Source organism: Pseudorca crassidens, chromosome 11 (genome assembly GCF_039906515.1).
Source record: "Pseudorca crassidens isolate mPseCra1 chromosome 11, mPseCra1.hap1, whole genome shotgun sequence".
NCBI classification, from domain to species: domain Eukaryota; kingdom Metazoa; phylum Chordata; class Mammalia; order Artiodactyla; family Delphinidae; genus Pseudorca; species Pseudorca crassidens.
In genome coordinates, this window is record NC_090306.1 from 34,084,127 (window position 1) to 34,107,193 (window position 23,067).

Below are 23,067 nucleotides of genomic sequence, written 5' to 3' on the forward strand. Positions count from 1 at the left end.
AACAAGAAAAATCTCAAATCAACAATCAGCTTTACACCTAAAGGAACTAGAGAAAGAACAAATAAAACCCAAAGTTAGGAGAAGGAAAGAAATCATAAAGATCAGATCAGAAATAAATGAAATAGAAACAAAGAAAACAATAGCAAAGATCAATAAAACTAAAAGCTGGTTCTTTGAGAAGATAAACACACTTGATAAATCTTTAGCCAGACTCATCAAGAAAAAGACTGAGAGGACTCAAATCAATAAAATTAGAAATGAAAAAGGAGAAATTACAATGGACACCGCAGAAATACAAAGCATCATAAGAGACTACTACAAGCAACCCTATGCCAATAAAATGGACAACATGGAAGAAATGGACAAATTCCTAGAAAGGTATAACCTTCCAAGACTGAACCAGGAAGGAATAGAAAATATGAACAGACAAATCACAAGTAATGAAACTGAAACTATGATTACAAATCTTCCAACAAATGAAAGTCCAGGACCAGATGGCTTTAAATGTGAATTCTATCAAATATTTAGAGAAGTGCTAACAGCATCCTTCTCAAATTCTTCCAAAAATTACAGAGGAAGGAACACTCCCAATCTCCTTCTATGAGGCTACCATCACCCTGATACCAAAACCAGACAGAGATACTACAAAAAAAGAAAATTACAGACCAATATCACTGATGAATATAGATGCAAAAATCCTCAAAAAAATACTAGCAAACAGAATATAAAAACACATTAAAAGGATCATACACCATGATCAAGTGAGATTTATCCCAGGAATGCAAGGATTCTTAAATATACACAAATCCATCAATGTGATACACCATATTAACAAACTGAAGAATAAAACCAGTATGATCATCTCAATAGATGCAGAAAAAGCTTTTGACATAATTCAACACCGATTTATGATAAAAACTCTCTAGAAAGTGGGCATAGAGGGAACCTACCTCAACATAATAAAGGCCGTATATGACAAACCCACAGCAAACATCATTCTCAATGATGAATAACTGAAAGCATTTCCACTAAGATCTGGAAAAAGACAAGGATGTCCACTATTATTCAACATAGTTTTGGAAGTCCTAGCCACAGCAATCAGAGAAGAAAAAGAAATACAAATTGGAAAAGAAGAAGTAAAACTGTCACTGTTTGCAGATGACATGATATTATACATACAGAATCCTAAAGATGCCACCAGAAAACTACTAGAGCTTATCAATGAATTTGGTAAAGTAGCAGGATACAAAATTAGCACACAGAAATCTCTTGCATTCCTATACACTAACAATGAAAGATCAGAAAGAGAAATTAAGGAAACAATCCCATTCACCATTGCAACAAAAAGAATAAAATACCTAGGAATAAACCTACCTAAGGAGGTAAAGACCTGTACTCAGAAAACTATAAGACACTGATGAAACAAATCAAAGTGGACATATATACACTACCAAATGTAAAATAGCTAGTGGGAAGCAGCCGCATAGCACAGGGAGATCAGTTCCGTGCTTTGTGACCACCTAGAGGGGTGGGATAAGGAGGGTGGGAGGTAGACACAAGAGGGAGGAGATATGGGGATATATGTATATGTGTAGATGATTCACTTTGTTATAAAGCAGAAACTAACACACCATTGTAAAGCAATTATACTCTAATAAAGGTGTTAAAAAAAAGATGACACAAACAGATGGAGAGATATATCATGTTCTTGGATTGGAAGAATCAATATTGTGAAAATGACTATACTACCCAAAGCAACCTACAGATTCAATGCAATCCCTATCAAATTACCTGTGGCATTTTTCACAGAACTAGAACAAAAAATTTCACAATTTGTATGGAAATTCAAAAGATCCCCAATAGTGAAAGCAATCTTCAGAAAGAAAAACAGAGTTGGAGGAATCAGGCTCCCTGACATCAGACTGTACTACAAAGCTACAGTAATCAAGACAATATGGTACTGGCACAAAAGCAGAAATATAGATCAATGGAACAGGATAGAAAGCCCAGAGATAAAACCACGCACCTATGGTCAACTAATCTATGACAAAGGAGGCAAGGATATACAATGGAGAAAAGACTGTCTCTTTAATAAGTGGTCCTGGAAAACTGGACAGCTACATGTAAAAGAATGAAACTAGAACACTTCCTAACACCATACACAAAAATAAACTCAAAATGGATTAAAGACGTAAATGTAAGACCGGACACTCTAAAACTCTTAGAGGAAAACATAGGAAGAACACTCTTTGACATAAATCACACAAGATCTTTTTTGACCCACCTCGTAGAGTAATGGATAAAAAACAAAAATAAACAAATGAGACCTACTGAAACTTAAAAGCTTTTGCACAGCAAAGGAAACTATAAACAAGACAAAAAGACAACCCCCAGAATAGGAGAATACATTTGCAAACAAATCAATGGACAAAGGATTAATCTCCAAAATATACAAACAGCTCATGCAGCTCAATATTAAAAAAAGAAACAACCCAATCAAAAAGTGGGCACAAGACCTAAATAGACATTTCTCTAAACAAGACATACAGATGGCCAAGAGACACATGAAAAGCTGCTCAACATCACTAATTAGAGAAATGCAAATCGAAACTACAATGAGGTATCACCACACACTGGTTAGAATGGCCATCATCAAAAAATCTACAAACAATAAATGCTGGAGAGGGTGTGGAAAAAAGGGAACCCTCTTGCACTGTTGGTGGGAATATAAATTGATACAGCCACTATGGATAATAGTATGGAGGTTCCTTAAAAAACTAAAAATAGAACTACCATACCATCCAGCAATCCCACTACTGGGCATATACCCAGAAAAAAACATAATTCAAAAAGACACATGCACCCCAATGTTCACTGCAGCACTATTTACAATAGCCAGGTCACGGAAGCAACCTAAATGCCCATTGATAGATGAATGGATAAAGAAGATGTGGTACACATATACAATGGAATATTACTCAGCCACACAAAGGAATGAAAATGGGTCATTTGTAGAGATATGGATGGACCTAGAGACTGTCATACACAGTGAAGCAAGTCAAAAAAAGAGAAACAAATATCGTATATTAATGCATGTATGTGGAATCTAGAAAAATGGTACAGACGAATCAGTTTGCAAGGCAGAAATAGAGACACAGGTGTAGAGAACAAACGTATGAGCAACATGGGGGGAAAGCCCAGGGGTTGTGGTGGGATGAATTGGGAGATTAGGATTGAAATGTATACACTGATATGTATAAAACAGATAACTAATAAGAACCTACTGTATAAAAATAAATAAATAAAATAAAATTCAAAAAAGAAATAACACTAGCACAGATGGACTGGTGTTTGGTATGGCATGGTAATTTCTATGTTGCTTTGGCAGACTATTATCTACTGGGTTTTCTCCATGCTTTCAAAATTACAAATTTGTAACAAAATTACAAATAGCTCTGGAAAGACTTCATTTGACTTATTCTACTGGTTTTTCTTTGGCAGGTAGTTTGAGAGCAGTGCAAGAGTATTTTGTCATGTACACATTAAGCAAATAACTTCTATGACAAGGCCAGATTCCTTAGTGTCAGAGATATAAATTCATGACCTAAAGCACTCGCCTATTTTGTATCCTAGGTAAACATATTTCATTTTCCTCACCAAATATTTAAAATATTTTTTCAAAAGTTCCACATTTAAGGATTTAATAGTTAACATATCTGCTCATTTTACTGCTACTTTTCATCACTGCTAATAATAAGTATGTACTGAAACAGTCACATCTGTTGCTATTTCACTGAAAAGATGAGAAAGAATTTTATAACTCAGGTTTAAGTCTATTAATTTTTAAAAGTTAAAAAAGTAGGCTATTCTTTTGTACTTTTATCCTTTGCTTTTCTAATCTGAGTTTATTTAATTTCATTTACATTTTACCTTTGTCATCTTGACAAATCTCAGCAAAAACTATAGCCTTACCCTACTTCATACCATATATAAATATCAACTCTAAATAGATTGATGATATCAATGTGAAAAGAAAAACCAATAAATTTCTAAAAGATAAAATTGGAGAGTACCTTTATGACCTTGGGTTAGACAAATGTTTCTTAAACAGGACATAAAACCATTAACCACAAAGAAAATGATTGATAAATTGAACTATATTAAAATGATAACTTCTCTTGGACACTGTTAGGAGACTGAAAAAGGAAGAATCAAGTGGGAAAAGATATTTGAGATTTTGTGTGTGTGTGTCTGACAAAAGACTTATTACAGAATACATAACAGCTTTCACAAATCAATAAGAAAAAAACAGATAAGCTAATTTAAAATTAATTTTAAAAATTATCAGCACTTCATAAGAACAGCTATCCAAATGGCCAATAAATGAATAAAAAGTGCTTAATCTTATTAGTCATCAAAGAAGTTAAAACTAAGACCACAGTAAAGTACCACTATACACTCACCATATGCCTAAGCTGAAAAAAATGCCTAAATGAAAAAGACTGACGTCAAACATTGACAAAGATGTGGAGCGACTAGAATGCTCATGCATACTATACGATACTATTTATAGAAGATTCAAAAACCAGTAAATATTAATGAATGGTCAGTAAAATAATTATCTTTGCTGTGGCATGGCAAGGGCAGGAGTAAGTGGAGTTGGGGTGGGGGGCTAATGATGAGGATAGGACTGGGAAGGGGTATGGAGGCTTCTGGGATGAAGGTAAGGTTCTATTTCTTCTGAGTTGTGATTATGTATATGTCTTAACTTTGTGACAATTGGTTGAGTGGTACACTAATGATTGTGTCTTGTTGAGATATGTGTTATACTTTAAAATCATAACTACATATATGCATAGCTACTTACAATTAAAAGTATGTCTTTGATATATATTGATAATTACTGTTATTGGTCGACAGGAGAGTAATCATATCTAAACTGACCTATAATATAACATTTTATTCGAATAATTTGACATAGGAATATGAGACATACTAATGCAGCAGGAGCTATGGATAGAATCTTGTTGCAGGTACATTTTGAGAATACAAACATCACCCATGTTACTAGGGTGATGGGTAGAATATAGTTCTATTCCTAAGAACAGTATCTCTCAGTTGCTACTTCTGATGTGCCACCTCACACTAGCAGATTACCAACACTGGCAGTGCCAGTGGCTTAGCTGCTCTCTTCCCTACTCGTTAGGTGTCTGTAATAAGGTCTGGCAGGAGAGACCTATAAGTAGCTTTCCCTGGCCTTGCCCAGAACTGCTCTTGACATAAAGAGAAGAAAAGTGGAAGTGGCCTATAACATTAAACAACTGAGATTATAGCTCCCAAGTAACTATTTTCTTCACATAATTTCAGTCTTTCTCTTAATATGAAGCAAATAAAGGGGTAATGTTCTCTATACAGATAATAGAGATGATACAAAATCAACTATTTCAATGCCTTTTTCAACCGTTTGCTCCCATGATTACTTGGTCTCAAATAAGTTAAGTCCCTTATAGAATAAGTTCTAATATAGCTAATATAGAGGCAGCATAGTGAAGGGGAAAAAAGCAAAGCACAAGGAACTACATAATGTCTTCTATCCTTAGTGCTTCCACTAACCATTTGTGTGATCTTAGGCATGCCTGGGGCTCCAGACTAGATCACCTGTAAGCTCCGCTTCTGACATGAAAATGACATGATACTATATGCAGTTTTGTAATGTGAAGTTGAATATAAACATAATCCTGTCCTTACCACAAGATTTTACTTAAAGTTGTAGCTAGATGGTGTAACCAATCTACTCCAGAACTGTTTTTCTTTTCTCCTCTCAAACAATTTATGTAGGCTATTCCTATTTGCATCTTTACCTCCAACTTCCTAATCACTTTCAAATGCCTTGCTCTTTTAACAATGATCAGGCCAGCAAACATCTATTGAGCATTTCCTATGATGCAGGCATTGCTATAAATTTTACACATGGAATCTTCCTTAATCTTCATAGCAACCCTGCTATAATTTCCCCCATCTTGGAAATGGGGAAACTGAAGCACAAAAAGGTTAAATGATTTGTCCAAAGTCACAGCCCAATAAGCAAAAGAGCCAGCATTTGAACCCAGGCAATCTGATACCAGAGCCCGCATAGTAAGAATGTAATAAATATTAACCGTTGCTTCCACCTAAATTCTTACTATTTGCCATGGACTGTTTCAAGGCACATGAAATACATTATTTATAATTTCATAACAATTCTGTAAAATATATATTATTATTCCAATAGTTAAGAAAGGAAAACTGAGGCATATAAAGTTTCTGTAACTTTCTTAAGGATGGATAACTACTAAATAGCAGAGTCAAGATTTGAACAGTGGCCTGTTTCTTCCTTTACTCTTCTCTTTCTTTCCTCTTTTCTGCTTTTTCTCCCTTTCCTCTTTGCCATCCCTCTTATTCATCCATTTTTTCCCATCTATTTTTGCATTAAAATATGTACTATCATGCGCTTAATTTATCTCTAATGTAAGAGACAACTCAGGGCATAAGTATAAATTAAGATTGAAGACTAGATTAGGATAGATAGTATTTAATTCCAAGACCTAAAGCCTCAAAGATAATATCATTATCTAAAAAAAAACTTAATTATTTTGTCTGAGTAAAATGATAACTTAGTGTTTTCATGTGGTATGTCATCATAAGTCAAATATATTTCATAAATACATACATACGAACATTATAAGCATACACACAGTAACCTTAGAAATTATAGAAGATATCAAGACACACTCTCTTAATATTATCATATGAATTCATTTTATTCTTCTATGAAATTCTTACATTGCTTTTCTTTTTATAAAATTTTCTTTTGAAAAGAAGCTTTAAGAATTATTTTCTTTCACTTGCATCAATGTGATTATTATCACAATTTCAATCTAAAATTTTAACGCTGTTTCTTTAATTTACTATTGTATTTTCAAGATTTGTAGGATTTATTTTAAAATATCTTATTACATCACCTACAGAAGATTGTTAGATTGTTTGCATACATTGTTTACTTCTTACTGGTCTCTGTGGGGTTAATTTGTCACCATTAATAGCTGCATTTTCTCTGTTCTATGTTGAATACTCCAGGGTTTTCTAATAAGACCGGTTCTTCCAAAGGCTAACAGAACACCACCATAATTTTGTCACTGGGGTAGTTTCTAATATACATTATACATGAAACTTTTAAAATATCCATACACTGATGGATAGATATTCACTATGAATATCTGACAATTTTGTTAAATTTCTTAGTAAAACTAATCTTAAGACCATACATTTTTGTGTTTTTTTCTCTAATACTCTTTTGAAAAAGCAATTTATTTTATTTCATTATGAAAGGATTAAATCTAAAAATACTAACAATGCCTTTTTCAATAGAAGCTTTTAAAAATGATTAAAACAAATTTTGAAAACATTAAATAAACAGATAAAATTCAGTTTTCCTAGTGGTCTAAATACACTATTAGACACTTGAGTTGCACAGTACATTTGGTATATGTATAGCACTTACCACAAGGGATTGACAAATCCTACTTTACCAAAATGAACAATTTTAGGTTAAGAATGACTCAAATTTGACAGGTGTTTTTGTGAGAATTGGTAAAGCATTAAAGCACTGTTTTAAAATATTAAAGCATATGTAATTTTTTACTTGTTTTTATTGGATGACTTCAAACAAATAACTATTAATACTTAGTTCTACACCAAAAATAACTGTAAAATAGTGTGAATTCTGTTACATTTTTCTTAGTGTTGCCTTTTGTTTTCTAGGCAATAATTGTCACCATGTCAATATTCTTGATACATGCTCTTGATACATTATTTTACTAAATCCTCACCACCCCACTCTGAAGTAGCCTTTCTGATTCTCATTTTACAGATGAGGAAACTGAGGTTTAGACAGTTTAATTAACATGACTAAAAGGACACAGACAGAAAGAGGGAAAGCAAAGACTTGAGCAAAGCTGTCTCACCACAAAGTCCATGTTTTTGTCTAGCTCTTTCAACACTAAGACCAATTTTGGTCAAGTGGTTTTTAAAGAGGAGGGGGAATATTTTACTTTGGAAAAAGAGAGGAAAATGCTGCTTCTTTAATTAATCCCCTTTTGTCCTGCCAATTAAGACCCAAACTCCCATCTCAAGTATTACATAACATTTTAATATTGTCCTCCTTGTCTTTATCTTTCTTAGTTGTTCCAAAGGATGAAAAATGTTGATTAAAAAAAACACTGGGACAGTGGTAGGATAGAATTAGACCCCTGAAACTTGACAATCCCTATCCCCACAATACCACCAAATAGGAGGTTTTCTATATTACCTACAAGTAGAGGAGACCTTGTTCCATGGCATGAAGCTCTCCCTGAAACAGTATTATTAGTTGTCCTATGTAGTCAACCAACTATTCAAATCACAAATCAGGGCAGATCTAATTATAGAATATTTATAGACTAAATGCATGCTATGTGCAGAACTGAAATTTACAACACATGGGGAGACTTTCTATTATACTCCTTTTGAAGGTATTAATTTGTGTTGAGTTGAACTGTAAACTAGAGAATCATTCTATATTAGGCAGTATAATTAAAATTGCTCAAGATCATCTCCCAAAAACACTAAATCAGAGGTTTCTGAAATATCACAGAACTGGAAAGGTCTTTTGAGTCACTTCTTTCATATTGCTGGTCTTATTACTGGATGTTGCAAAGTCTGCCATTGTTTCTGACCATTAAGGACTATAGAATGATGACTACACAATTCACTGACATAACTCCAGCAGTGACACCTTAAAGAGAAATAATCAGAAACATATATTTAATATTAAGCATAAATGCCATTACCACCATCTGCAAAGCCAGTTGCAGTGATAATAGGTAGAGCCACCATAATTAGTCCACTGCTGCTCCAAACATACTTCATCAAGAACTGCTCTATCATAATGTACCACAAACGTTTGGATAAAATGAGGTTCATCTGATTTGCTAAAGCTTTGTAACTTTTCTGGAGTTGCTTCATTTCTACCTATGGAGACAAAAAGAGATAAGAATTAACCTAGTATGAACTATAAAAATAAATAACGTATGTTTGAGGACTTTCTTTAAAGATAATTACATATTATTTTGTTTTACTTAGTATACTATTATCTGTGATTCTAACAACCAATAAATACAGATTAATGTCAGAATTAGTCATTACTTAGTTGTAATCACACCTATATTATTTTTTAAATGTCGATATTCAGTAAATATAATGTTAAATATAAATATATACAAGTGATTTATACTTATGTTTTCAAATTTATATGTATAAGATGTTAAAATTAAATGATATGCCATAAGACATGAATAAACAGTTAGAACCTTATCCTTTTTGATTATAGCAAAAATATCTGAAAATAAACACAAGACATGTATATGTGTAATTAGACTCCACTTTTGAATTAACTCAATTTACTGGGTTTTGTCTTAAATGCAAGAAGCCTACAACATGCTATAATTTATATCACTGAGCTCAGTGATTCAAGAATGACATAAATATGATTACTACAACATATAAGCCAATTTTCAAGTGGGAATAGAAGTCCTAAATTTGCTTTAAATTTTCTTCTTCAGATTGGTACTACTATAAAATTTTTTGTTGTTGTTATTGATGATGTTTCAAAATTAAATAATTCTGCTTTTTAATTATAATACCATTTCAACTTTAGAATAACTTACTATTTCATTTGCCAAGTCATTTGTATTAAGATTTCAGATGCATCACCTTAAAAAGTCTTTAATGTACTGCAAGTTTATGTAATCAGGTTAACTATTTAAGGGACCTGCTTAATGTTGAAAATCTTTAATATTTAAAAATAACATTCTGGAGCTCCTTTTTGCCTCTTCATCTCTAATCTTAGCTTTTCCCTCTAAGCTAGACAAAATTTCATTTCACTACCTTTTTTAATTTGTGTCAAAACATGGTACTGAACATTAAGAGTAATGGAAATGCCATTTGTAAGCCACTCTCCTGCACTTCTTAGAACTGAGGAACTCCATCATGGACCAGGCATGCAAAACTGTCACACCTGTCTTTCATATGAAAGCACTTTTTTTTTCTCTTGATAAACAAACAAACAAACAATACCATCCTAAATTTTCCATCTCAGTGGAAGTATGTTTACTTAGTTTCTAAACATATATTTTCTTCAATGTTCTAGGACCATCTACTTAGGATTTCAGTTTTAAGAAAATGCTTTAGAGATAATTCTGAGCATATTTGGATAACTGAGACTAAGTAGACTGTTTTAGAATGCTGAAAATGTTATTTTCATGAAACTTTAGAAAAGTTTGCACTCTACATATAATTCTTTAACAGCTTGTGATTAAAAAGGGTAATGAAGCATATATTTTAATACAGGTTTGAATGTCATAAGAATCTAAAACCCTAAAGAAGTGGGTCCATCAACAGTACAACAGATGGTATCTAGCACTGCAGTGGCAGCTTGAACAGTCTCACATTTCACCCGTCACCTTAATTTCTTTCTTACCTTATGTCCTCTGTAGAAGGCAATTTCTTCAACATTGGCTATAATTCTGGAGTGCACATACCGCAAATAGCCTTTCCTATGAGCTTCTTCAGCCACCAATTTACCAAATTTGGGAGAGCAGGCTTTTAACACTTTAGCAGTGGCATATACCACAAGCCCTGCTAAAAGGGTGGGCCCAATTGGGCTTGCTCCTCTGGATGTAGCAGTCTTGATGAGCGTATAGGAAGTCAGGATTACATCTAAAATAGGTTTGGTCAGATTGGAATACAAGTGAGCCACAGATTGAGAGAACATCATAATATCCTCAGTAAGAGACTGGTCAGGGTTTGCCAGCCTCCCATCCATATTGATCACCTTATAATAAGTCTGATTTGTAAAATAGGTTTCATAGGCATGGTCGACTAGGCGAGTTCTGAAGGCCAAGGCCAATTTGCCCTCTAGGTACCTTATTGCACTGTTGACAAAGGTGGCAGGGATGGCAATCATAAGCCACTTGATTAATTTGATGATGAAAGTCCGAGGCTTCTTTTCCACAATGCTTTTCACGATTTTTCCATCCAAACCAGCTACATAGATAGACAGAAAGGTTCTTGAGATTAGAGCTACCGAGTGGAGGCAGAGCCATCCTGTCTCAGTGGTCACAAGTTTAGGGAAGAGAATTTTCCGAAGTTCTAGTAGCTGTTTGAAAAAATCTGCATTCACTCCAGGCGAAGGTTTTTTACAAGTGGCCTCGGTGCAATGCAGTATTTCTCTATTCTCTGCAGCCGGGTAAGCTTCTTTTTTCTTCCAGTGGTCAGATTGCTTTAAACGCTTGCCAATGATGGGACAGAGGGTTTTCAGAGCATATGCTGCAGCCACCACGCAGGCAGCCCTTTTAGCAGTCCTCGATCTGGTCCATTTCACTCGATCAGCTGCTGCATTTAGCATATGTATCATTTTCCCAGTTACCCAAACCGGCTTCAGAAAGAATTGGTTTTAAAAGATCATGCTCCCTGGGAATCCCAAGCAAATGTTTCAGAAAGTTCTATAGCGTTCCATACTCTGCAGCGTTTCTCCTCTTCTGTTTTTTGTTTTTATTTTTTAAGATTTTGTTCTGTGACATGCAGCACAGCTCAGACTCCACTGCGTCTAGTGAGGATGATTCCCTCAGAAGCTCAAGCTGCACCAAGCAGCCCCAAGCTCCTCCCTCTCAGGCCCCTCATTGGCTGTAGGGGCGACGGGACCCCTGGAATCCTCGCCGCTTTCCTTTGAACCTTGAAAATGAAGAGAGAGCAAAACGAATTACATCCTTAAACAGTTCAGAGAGTTAAATGTCTATTTTTGGAGAGGTCGAATCAGGGCAGCTGCTGGCGACAAAACCTGCCCTAGCGACTGAGCATGCTCAGCGTCACTTAGAAACCCACAGAAGTTTCAGAAAATACATCACTTCTCTAAGGTTTCAGCAGATACCACAAAGGAAGAGCAAAAAGAAAGGGAGATTTCTAAGAGCTTAAAAACGAATGAGGGAGGAGGAACTGGGGAGATGAGGGAAGAGAGACAAGAGGATCAACATATAATGAAAAGAGTATGGAATGAATCTGAAAGGGAGAGAGATGAAAGTGACAAATGGGAGGGGCACTGGAAAAAAACAAAGTATCAAGTACTTGGATCTGTTTTTCTGCACTCCTCCCTCCCCCATTAATTTTTTTTTTCCGTCTCTGTAATTTCACATGAAGTCCCAGAACCTATCAGACAAGTTGAGCCTATTTTTTGGTAAATAAATAGGAGATAAGTCTTCTGTATAATAGAAAATAATTCTTTGCTATGCGTCCATTCCAAAGTTTACTTGTCCTTATAATGAAAATCTTCCAGCCCCATAACTGCTATTTTTAGCAATAGAGATCTGATGCATTGGTGATTATTTACAAGGTGACTATTAAATAAATGAGAGCAGTGTTTCACTTCTACCAGCCCCTTGGGGCCTTTAGAGTTGTTACTTAGAGGTATGTTACTTTATAATCAAAAGTTAACCATTTGGGAATCAAACAGGAGTTAGATGGTAGAAATAGCTTCTCCAGGATCTTACCTCATTTTGCAAGAGTTTTTGACTTTTGTAAGCTTTTGCTTTGTTTAGGTTTACAGATAATCTACTGGCTACTTCCCATTTCCATTTTGATTATTTGATAAAAATCAAAAGTGTTTTAAAAAATTCTCTACATCCCTAATGGAGAACTTAGCTGCTAAACAGTCAAGCAAAATTTTGATATTTTTAAAAATGTAAAAGGCATGTTTTTAGGCAAAGATGAGTTATTCTCAAAAATGCAAAAACATTTTTGTTTCTCCACTGCCCCTGTTCCCCCATACACAACATACACACACATATCTAGTCAGTTGGAAGGCTGGGAAGATATGCATTAAACTAGAACAGAGGTTGGCAAATTACAACCCAACCAGTGGGCCACATTTGTCCCACCACCTATTTTTATATAGCCCATGAGCTAAGAATAGTTTTTATATTTAAAAAATGGCTGAAAATATATCAAAAGAAGAATAATATTTTGTGACGTGAAAATTATATGAAATTTTTATACCAGGGTCCATAAATGAAGTTTTATTGGAACATAGCCATACCCACTTATTTACTTATTGTTTTTCAAGCCACGCCCATTTATTTACTTCTTGGCTTTCAAGCCACAGTGGCAGAACTGGGTAGATGAAATAGAGCCCAGAGTATTCATTATCTGGCCCTCTAGAGAAGTTTGCCAAACCCTGTGCTAGAATATAAAACTTGCCTCAGTGTTGTGATCTTCATTATTCAGTTTATGGTGAATAAAGAACTATCCTCACTTTTATTAGTAACCGTATTTTTAAACTTTCCAAACTCCTCCTTTTCCAGGTACCTATATGAGTTCCAAGAATCATCACAGATCTCTTTTCATTTGTTTGCATTCAATTCAGCAGATTTACTAATACATGAGTAGCAAATTCATGCAAGATTCTTTGATAGCTGGCCATATTAGCACAGTAATCTATCATTCCATTAAGACTTTCTAAGTCTGTACATAGAGATCATAGTGTCATAGTGATTATTTTCAAAAAATTTTTTGTTCCTAATCTCATGCTTTTCATGTGTCAAAATAAGGCTGCCTTACATTTATAAATTTTAATTCTTTATGTCACATCTCCTGACTATGATAGGACATGTGGAGGGTCAGGATAAACTTAACTGGGGGTGATAGGAGGATGTTCAGCTGGCAGAACATGATACACAGAGGGATGCATGGGTCAGAAAGCAGCTGGCAGTCAAGGGAAGTGGCCTGCATCACTGGCATAGGACAACAAGATCAGGGGAGGAGCAGGGCAGTGGGAAATCTAGAAGCAAAGAAAATTAGAGACCTAAATATGCAGGCCTAAATATGTAGGCAGGTCAGTTTACCAACTGGTAATGAAGCTGGGGTACAGGAAAAAGCTTTTAAAGCCTGGAGTGAAAGCCTTGTTAGACTGAGGAACTGGGTATAAAGAAAATGATCAAGAAGAGAAATTTGTTTGCCAGAAATGTGGTACAAGGAAGGTTGAAGTCCAGTTACTAGAACTAGGGAAAAGGTCAATATAAGATTTAACTTGTTAAGCCACTAAAGTACAGGCCTAACTATCACCACTTAAATTCCACTCCCACCCTTTATCCCACCCTGCCCCCAAAGGCCAGGATTGATTTGAGCATCTGAGACTAGGCTCAAGCCTTCAGGAAAGGCAGAGATGACAGAAAACCAGATAGGTAATTCCAGTTGGAAATATATGCCATTTAAATAAGAAACTACGAATGTCAAAGTACTTCTTTCATTTTTTTATACTGGCATGATGCAATTAAAGCAGCGATAATGTTAATTTAAGTTGAGTTCCAAACTAGAGAAAAGGGAGGTGGAAGAAAAAATCACTGCTTACTATAGTAAACATAGTTCAGTCTAATTTCCACTCAAGCTTGTCAAGTTTACATGTTTTTATATGGGGAAGTATTAAAATTTTCTTAAGAGGGAAGAAATAATCTTAGACAAAGATATTGAAAGTAAATAAAAATTAAAAATAGGGCTTCCCTGGTGGCGCAGTGGTTGAGAGTCCGCCTGCCGATGCAGGGGACACAGGTTCGTGCCCCGGTCCGGGAAGATCCCACATGCCGCAGAGCGCCTGGGCCCGTGAGCCATGGCCGCTGAGCCTGAGCATCCGGAGCCTGTGCTCCGCAACGGGAGAGGCCGCAACAGTGAGAGGCCCGTGTACCGCAAAAAAAAAAAATAATAATAATAAAAAAAATAATAATAATAAAATTAAGCAATAATTATTAAATTACTCTGTTCTCAAGTGAGATACTCTCAATGTCCATGTCAAAGTGGATACTACCAATGTCCATGGAAGAGCAGGATTAAATACATTTTATATATGTTAGAGAACATATACACATATTTACACATATTAGGAAAACTATATGATTTATAAACTGTAAAATGTAATTTTTTATAATAAAGAGATCTACATATACAGGTATGTAAATAAAAATATATATCATGTAGATAATATATGCTTATGTGTTTAGATAGTAAATCATCAGAAAGTAAATAATTTTTAGTAATAAAGATAAATTAAGGTTTAAGAATTTTGGATGGATTTCCTTTCCAACAAATGCTAAATATTTTATCAGTGCTGTATTTCTTTCTTGAACAGTTTCCTGACCCAAGAGGTTACCTAATTGCCCTCTGACCCTAAAACAGCTCAGTCTTTGACTCTTACTATCTATCAGTCATGCTAGCCTTATTCATGTGAGGCATAACATTGATGATATCTTAAGTCAACATTTCAGCTGTTACAAATAACTACCTAATAACTAGTCTAATTTTTTTTTTTTTTTTCGGTACGTGGGCCTCTCACTGTTGTGGCCTCTCCAGTTGTGGAGCACAGGCTCTGGACGTGCAGGCTCTGCGGCCATGGCTCACGGGCCCAGGCGCTCTGCGGCATGTGGGATCTTCCCAGACCGGGGCACGAACCCATGTCCCCTGCATCAGCAGGCGGACTCTCAACCACTGCGCCACCAGGGAAGCCCAACTAGTCTAATTTTTTAGTTCACTGAATTTTTGTTATAAAAATCAGTATTTATATGATTACACAAGATGTATATCCTGGGAGATAATCCTATTTTAGGTACTATTTCCTAAGGACAACAGAAAACGTATTATATTTGAAATTATGAGATATTCCCCAGGTTAAAATGTGGAAAACAATCATGACAATTGGGAAAAAAAAAAGTATTTTGTGCGTTTGTTTGGGATAAGAGATTCCTAGTTTCTAACCAAAATATCATAGAACACTTTGTAATATAAATTTTTGTAAGGACATACAAACATAACACAGATATGAACAGCTAAACCCAATTTTTGTTTTGAGGTTTTTTTTCAGTAAGGAGTTTAAAGTCTTTGGGCCTTTACAGCTAAATTAAGTTTTGATGAAGTTCTCTCAAAAAATAATAAAATATACAGAATAATCAATTACTATGGTGCAATGTTTCTAACAGACAACTGTTTACTGAATATTAAAACTACAAGTGAAAGATTTTAAAGGATTTGGAGAAAGAGTGGTAAGTGGGAAAGGAAATATTATCTTTAGGATTATGGATCTATAACTTTTGTCCTCTCTTTTTCTCCACCAAGTCTGGTCTTTGACCTGGAAGAAAAGTCTGAAACCAATACAGAACTAAATAAAATTATGGTGCAGGTGGTTTGAAACACTAACCCTGTGGCCACAATCCAATATTTCATTTACTTAGGTTTCCCTTGCCTGAGCTGTTAAATCTGTGTTCTTCCTCCTTGAGGCGGGCTGACTGCTTTCCCAGAGCTTCGCTTGCGGCTCTGTCAGGATATGTTCTCCGCAGAAACCGCAGAGGCTGTCGGGAGGCCCGGAAGCAGCCTACCCGAGGCCACAGAGGCTGTTGGGAGGCTGCGCCATACTCCCTGGAGCCGAGAAGGGGCTGTCTGAGGCCTAAGAACGTGTCGCTCATCCCAAAACGAAGAAGTCAGAGCAACAGCCTGTCGCGACCCCGGTGTCTTCTTGCTCCGAAGTTCTGAGGAGATGAATTGGGTCGGGGGGTCCCGGTGAGTTGTGCTACTGGAGCCTGAGACTGTAGCATTTGAGTCCCATTCCCATAATGGCGCCTCTTCCGTTAGCCCTGGTGGGGAGTGCAGAGACTTAGCTGGAAAGAACTTGTCAGGAGTGCGGCTTTCAATCGTTATCTGAGATGGGAGATCCTAGCACCAAGTCTCTATTCCTAAACCAGAAGCAATCCAGCTTTTCCCCGCTGTGTTTCCAAAGGCTTCACGGGTGGTGCTACTTTCCATGCGGTTCTCTGCTCACCTAGTGTCCCGCGTCCTCCTCTAATGAGGCCTCTGAGCACCTAAGCCCTTTTCTGCCTTCTTCCCGCCCTGCCCCTCTTTCTTGGGAGCGGTTTCTTTTAGGTCAATATATAATCTTTGCATGAATTTGCAAAGTATTATGGAAGAGGACATTCCTTGCGGCCCTTAAATATATTGATGGGGGGGCACTATCAACCATAAAAATCCAATATTGTTTGTTTTAAAGTGAGATAAAATAAATAGTTTTTACTTTAATAACTTACAGAGAATTTACAATGTACTTTGTATTTAGGAGTAATCACATAAAACATAATGGGTTGACAATTTAGTTTTATATAACCTATTCATTGCTATTGACCTTGAAGTCCACTAGGATGGAAATCATGTGGGTCTATAATTTCATTTGATCAAATTCCTTGATGAAAAAAATTGTTTTGATTGAAACTCTAAGCCATTAAATACAATTTTTTTCACAAGTAGACCCAGGAGAGTGGTATATGGTTAGAATATAACACATTTAAATTCTAACGAATTTGTAAGAGGAAAGACAGTTTTTGTATTCACCAAATATTGTAACTGTGCCCAATAATTTTAGCAGGCACATTTATCCTGTTGAAGAATATGTTAGCATTTTATTTTAGAAATTTATCTTGATTATTCCTGGCTAGTGTTCTACCATCAAACTTCCACTTTGGAGAAAAGTGAAAATTCATTTACAGGCTTCACAAGATTTAGTTGATATATGATTATAATTTCATACAATTTGATTATAATATTTTCTAAAATGTGAATATTAAATGAGATATGAAGTCATTTTACAAATGCTTAAGCATTTAATATGCTACTTTTTTTTTTTTTTTTTTTTTTTTGCGGTACGCGGGCCTCTCACTGTTGTGGCCTCTCCCGTTGTGGAGCACAGGCTCCGGACGCGCAGACTCAGTGGCCATGGCTCACGGGCCGCTCCGTGGCATGTGGGATCCTCCCGGACCGGGGCGCGAACCCGTGTCCCCTGCATCAGCAGGCGGACTCTCAACCACTGCGCCACCAGGGAAGCCCAAGTGTGTTACATTTTAAGCATGAAAATGTAAAAGTGCTATTCTTATTCTGTTATATATCTCAAACTTCTGGTTATTCAGGGAGTAATATTTTAGTTGCTATTGGGAGGATGTAAAAGCAGTAAACTACAGGAAACGTGTAGTCAAAGACTGTGTTTCTCAAAGTGAGGTAGTGCTGTACCTGGAGGTATTAGGTACCAGGGGGCTTAAGAAACCACAGAAGAAACATGACACATCTCCTTGGAGCATCAGATCTCCTCGGAGATCAGAGAAAAATATATTTTAAAATTTAAACTAACATGGATACATTATAGAGCAAAATACAAAACTCCTGTGAAATTTTAAGGTATAATATGTAATTTAAAATAAATTTTCTTGTGCATGGTGGGGGTGCAGGGAGGTGAAGGGGCTCCTTAGGGTCAAACCGCAGATTTGTAATGAAAAGATGAGTACCTCCACTTTCTACTATAACAGTTGACAAGATTAGTTGATCATGGCATCTGATCATGAGACCCTAAAGGGCCTCAGAATCCCAGACAATGCTTAGTAATCACTAGCAGCTGATTGGAGCTACTATAGAATAGAAATTTTAATTCTTATCCCAGACCATCCTGGAGTACTTGTTTCTTCCCCTCTGACGTTAGGATGGTTTTGTGGTTGAAAATTTTGGGAACTGTTAGGAACTTAAAATATAGACAAGTGAAATAACTGGAGAACATTTACAGAGTCCCCTCAGAACAACTGCTCCCTTATAACATTCAACATTAAGTATTCAACAAGTATATTTTTACATGCCTACATGTTTAGGACATTGTTAGGCTGTATGGGGGTGTTAAGCTGTAAGGGCTCAGAAGTGAAAAGATATAATTTTGGCCCACAAAAAGAATATATGGTAGAATGGTGAGATTAGAATTAGGTAAATGACTGTAATACTAGATACATAGCACTTAATATATAACAAGCACTGTTCTAAGTGCTTTTTGTATATTAGCTCATTTACTCTTAACAAGAACCCTATGAGGTATGTACAGATGTTATCCCCATTTTACTGATGGGGAAACCATTAACGTTAAGTGACTCACCCAAGGTCACCTAGCTAATCAGTGACAAGAGTTAGGATTAGAGAACAATGTGCTTGACCACTACACAGTGCTATATAGAAACATGTGTATTGTAAAAGTGGCCTGTGGATAAATAAAGGGCTGCGGATATTTAGAGAATTGAGAAACAGGAAATTATGTTAAGCCTTGAAGGATAGCAGAACAAACACCACAGAGAAGCAATGAAATACAGGTTCTTAAAAGTTGAAAAGGATGTGAGATAAATAATTGATCAAGTTGGAGACCTAATCTTTAGCAAGAGTTCTTAGAAGAGATGGATTGGGAGGGGAGGTATTAAAGAACTTGAAAGGATTATTTTGCAGTGTGTGTGTGTGTGTGGGGGGGGGGGTCTGCATAAGGACAGGAAAACACTTAAGGGACTATATATTTTTGTCAAGGGAATGAATGAAGCAGGCTATAGCAAGTTTATGTTTTGGTCATAACAACTTGATTGTATACATTAAACTGAGGGAGAGTATTCTTGTATATTATAGAAATCTGATATATGTTAAGTGTAATTACAGAATCATCTAATAGGAGCATCTTTATAGTTGCAAAGGTCTTTACAGTTTTTCTTGGTATTTGACTTTTTGCTGCTCTTCAGTTCAGGGACTCTACCAGTTATACATAAAATGTCTTCTTTTGTGAGGGAAAGGGCTAAGCTTCCCTTATTTTCCTTTTTAAATTACTTAACTTGGTTTGCCTTTAGTGTTATGGTTTGTGGACATCTTTGCAAGATGTCATAACATTTCATTTCAAACGAAGTCTCATTTAGGGTAAAGATATTTGATCTAAGCTGAAACTAATTTATACATCTCTGATAGCAGTTCCCAATCTACTGTCCCTGAAACTTGCTAATCAGTGATAATGTCAGGTTTTTCAATTTAAGGACTGTTCTAAAATTATATTCCTCTTACTTTTTTTTTCTCTTACTTTTTTTGATTTTAAAGTACCTCTCCCCCTTTAAGTCCTCTCTTGACAAAATTAAAATATCAGTAATTTGTCAGTCTTACCAATTAAAAAAATTATTTTTATTTGGGAATCATTGACCTAGAACTCTAATTTTTGTTTTATACTTTTTACAAGTCACCGCTGAGACCCTGTATTTTCCTAGTCAGGTTAAGGTATAAATTTGAGAGAGGTCAGGTATAAGCAACTGATTTTTTTAAATTTGGAAAAGTTTCTCTTTTATTTTCCTTATTTATTGATTGGTGACTTGTTTCACCAAATTCATAGCCACTTCAGAAATGAGGGTGGTAGGATAGAGGAGAGGAAGTAGAATATAAAGATGTAACCAGTCTTTGGGCCAGAATATGCTATTCAGAATGAGATCGCCTTTTTATAACTTAGATTGAAGAATGTGACCAGTGTCATAAGAAAAACACAGATTAAAATCTTGTTTAAATTTAGGTGAGGTAGAGGTTTGCCTTTGTAAATGTAGGCCTAAAATGTTCACCTGTTCAAAACATTTGTTGAATGCTATGCACCAGGTGCTGTGCCAGGTTGGGGTACAAAATAACCGAAATTTAGTCTCTTTCTGATAGATTTATAGTTTATCGGGGGGAGGGGGAATATGACATGCTATTAAGCTTGAAAATGTTTAAGGTCAGAGGCCAAAATATGTGGTTTAAAAAATAGATACTGTGAATAATAGTAGAACATGGGGTAGTTTTAGATAGGGCTTGGCAAATCAGAAACAAGGATGAAAGAAAGTTCAGATGGAGAAAGACAAAGAAGAAAATAAACATTACATAACTAATTGGAGATAAGATTATATATTTAAATATTTTACAGTGTGTGTGGTATTTGCTTGACAGGTTGAAAGACAGACTGAGAAGTTGAAATTTGATCTGTTATTGAAGACTCATTCAAATTCAGAAGTAACGCAATGAAAGTGGTATTTTATGACTCTTTGTGATGTTAGTGGTGTGTAGGTTGGAATATAGCAGGGAAAGACTCCAGGATAGCAATACTAGTTAGGATTCTGCTTGGGGGGGGAAAAAACAACTAATACTATTTTTTCATTTTCTGATATGACTGTATATTCTCCAAATCAAATCAATACCAGTGCTAACTCCTTTTTAGGTACTGTGGGCTATGTGAATTTGGGTTAATTATTAAACCTCTGTACAGGGGCAGATCCAGGTTGTAAGGAGCCCTCTTTATGGAAAAAGAATACAAAATTGTGACTACAAAATTATGTACAGGGCTTGGAAAGGGCATACATATTCAGGTGAAGTGCCCTGAAGCTTAAGCTTTACAATAAATTGTCTTCACAATAAATTAACCTCTGTCTCTATACATCTCTTTCTTCATCTGTTAAATGGGGATAATACTTAAATGTACAGTGAACATCATTTCAGTTGCTTGGGACAGTCATGGTTTATGCCTGTGGTCCTAGTGGCATGCCCAGTTCAGCTTTGTTCTTGGAGGTTTTTTGTTTTGTTTTTATTTTTAATTGAAGTATAGTTAATTTACAATGTTGTGTTAGTTTCTGGTATACAGCAAAGTGATGATTCAGTTACACACATATATACACACACGCACATACTCTTTTTCATTGTGGTTTATTATAGGATATTGAATATAGTTCCCTGTGCTATACAGTAGGACCTTGCTGTTTATTTTATCAGCACTTGCTGATAAAATTAAGTGTGCTGGGACATGAGCAGCTTGGGGCAACTAACTTGCATTGGGTGGGAAGTATTTAATGCTGCTATCCTTGCTGGCCGCTTGTTGTACCAGCTAGTTGTACCATTGCATGCTAAGGTCGGAGAGATTTGTCCAGCCACCATGGCTGGGGTTGGGAAATTTTATATTAGGTGTCAGTGAAGTATCTATAAGGAATTGGGGCCTTTCAGTCCTGTGATAGAACATACAAAGAGTAGTAGGACTGTTGCTGCTGTAGTGGTTTTGCCAACAATTATTTTCTTTTTTTATATTTTTTGATAATGCTTTTGTAATCTTTTTTGCAGCCTGGAGCTCAAATAAAGAAGAATAAATACTTAATGATAAATTAAGTTCTGATATTTTGTTTTTCAGTCAAGTTGATGTGAATCTGTAACTTGTGTACAAGATGTGTGCCAACATTTATCATCTCTCATGGTTATGTCGTTGACCACATGACAATCTGAAGCCACAAACCTACTGAAAAGCATCAGGATTTACTTTCAGATATAGTAGTTATTTTAAGGCGATTATAGCTGCAGACAGTAATTTGACACATGGAACTGAAGAACATTAAAGGTAAAATTACTTCTGCAATAATAATATGAATACAAATTTGATGGATCATAGCATCATGGGTAAAACAGGGTTCTTACTAAATTATGTACCTATGTAGCCAAGATATATCTGGAATTGGTTGTGGTTTACATATATTTCATAGTTGCATCCAAAGAGGCTTTATATTTTACCAAACAGAAGCCGTACTTGTCACAGTTTCAAACAATTTTATATATGCACAGTTAATGTAACTGAATTACAGTGTTTTTGAGACAATACTAATGTTGAATACAAAAAGAATACTTTGGCATGTCATTAAAAGCTTTTTCTCTTTGCTGCCTTTCCTTAATTGAATTTCATGAACGTTTGAGTCCTTTAAGAATTACTTTATAAATCAGTCTGTTTGTCCTACATTGTTATTGAACATTTTTATAAGCAAGTCCTCTAAATTTTGATGACATTTTGTTCAAACAGTTGGAAATTTTTATTCAAAGTAGTGCCTAAATGGAGGGAAAAAACTTCAACTTTTGAAGGTTTTAGTGAATTATAATTATTGGAAATAATGTTTTTAAAACTTAATTGTGAAATATACACCTATGTTGGGGTATCATTCACATTCTAAAATCTCTTCCACTGTGTGACTCAAGAGATGGCGGCTCATGTTTATCATTACAGCCTGTAACTGTGAAACATTGTTTTCTGTGTGAAAATACTATAATAATTCAGTCTCTTAAGAACTTACTTTTAATTAACCTCTGTAT

At 35.5% G+C, this 23,067-nt stretch overlaps 1 protein-coding gene across 1 annotated transcript in view; it reads right to left on the minus strand.

The window, feature by feature from the left end:
- Positions 1 to 11,889, minus strand: part of ABCD2 (ATP binding cassette subfamily D member 2) — an 80,436-nt gene extending 68,547 nt beyond the window's left edge. Inside the window, exons 1-2 of the mRNA XM_067696178.1 lie at positions 10,556 to 11,889; positions 8,868 to 9,048 (exon numbers count right to left, since the gene is read on the minus strand). Of these exons, the coding sequence (XP_067552279.1) occupies positions 8,868 to 9,048; positions 10,556 to 11,491 (1,117 nt within the window). The 5' untranslated portion in view covers positions 11,492 to 11,889. The remainder of the gene's footprint in view (positions 1 to 8,867; positions 9,049 to 10,555) is intronic.
- Between the last annotated feature and the right edge of the window lie 11,178 nt (positions 11,890 to 23,067).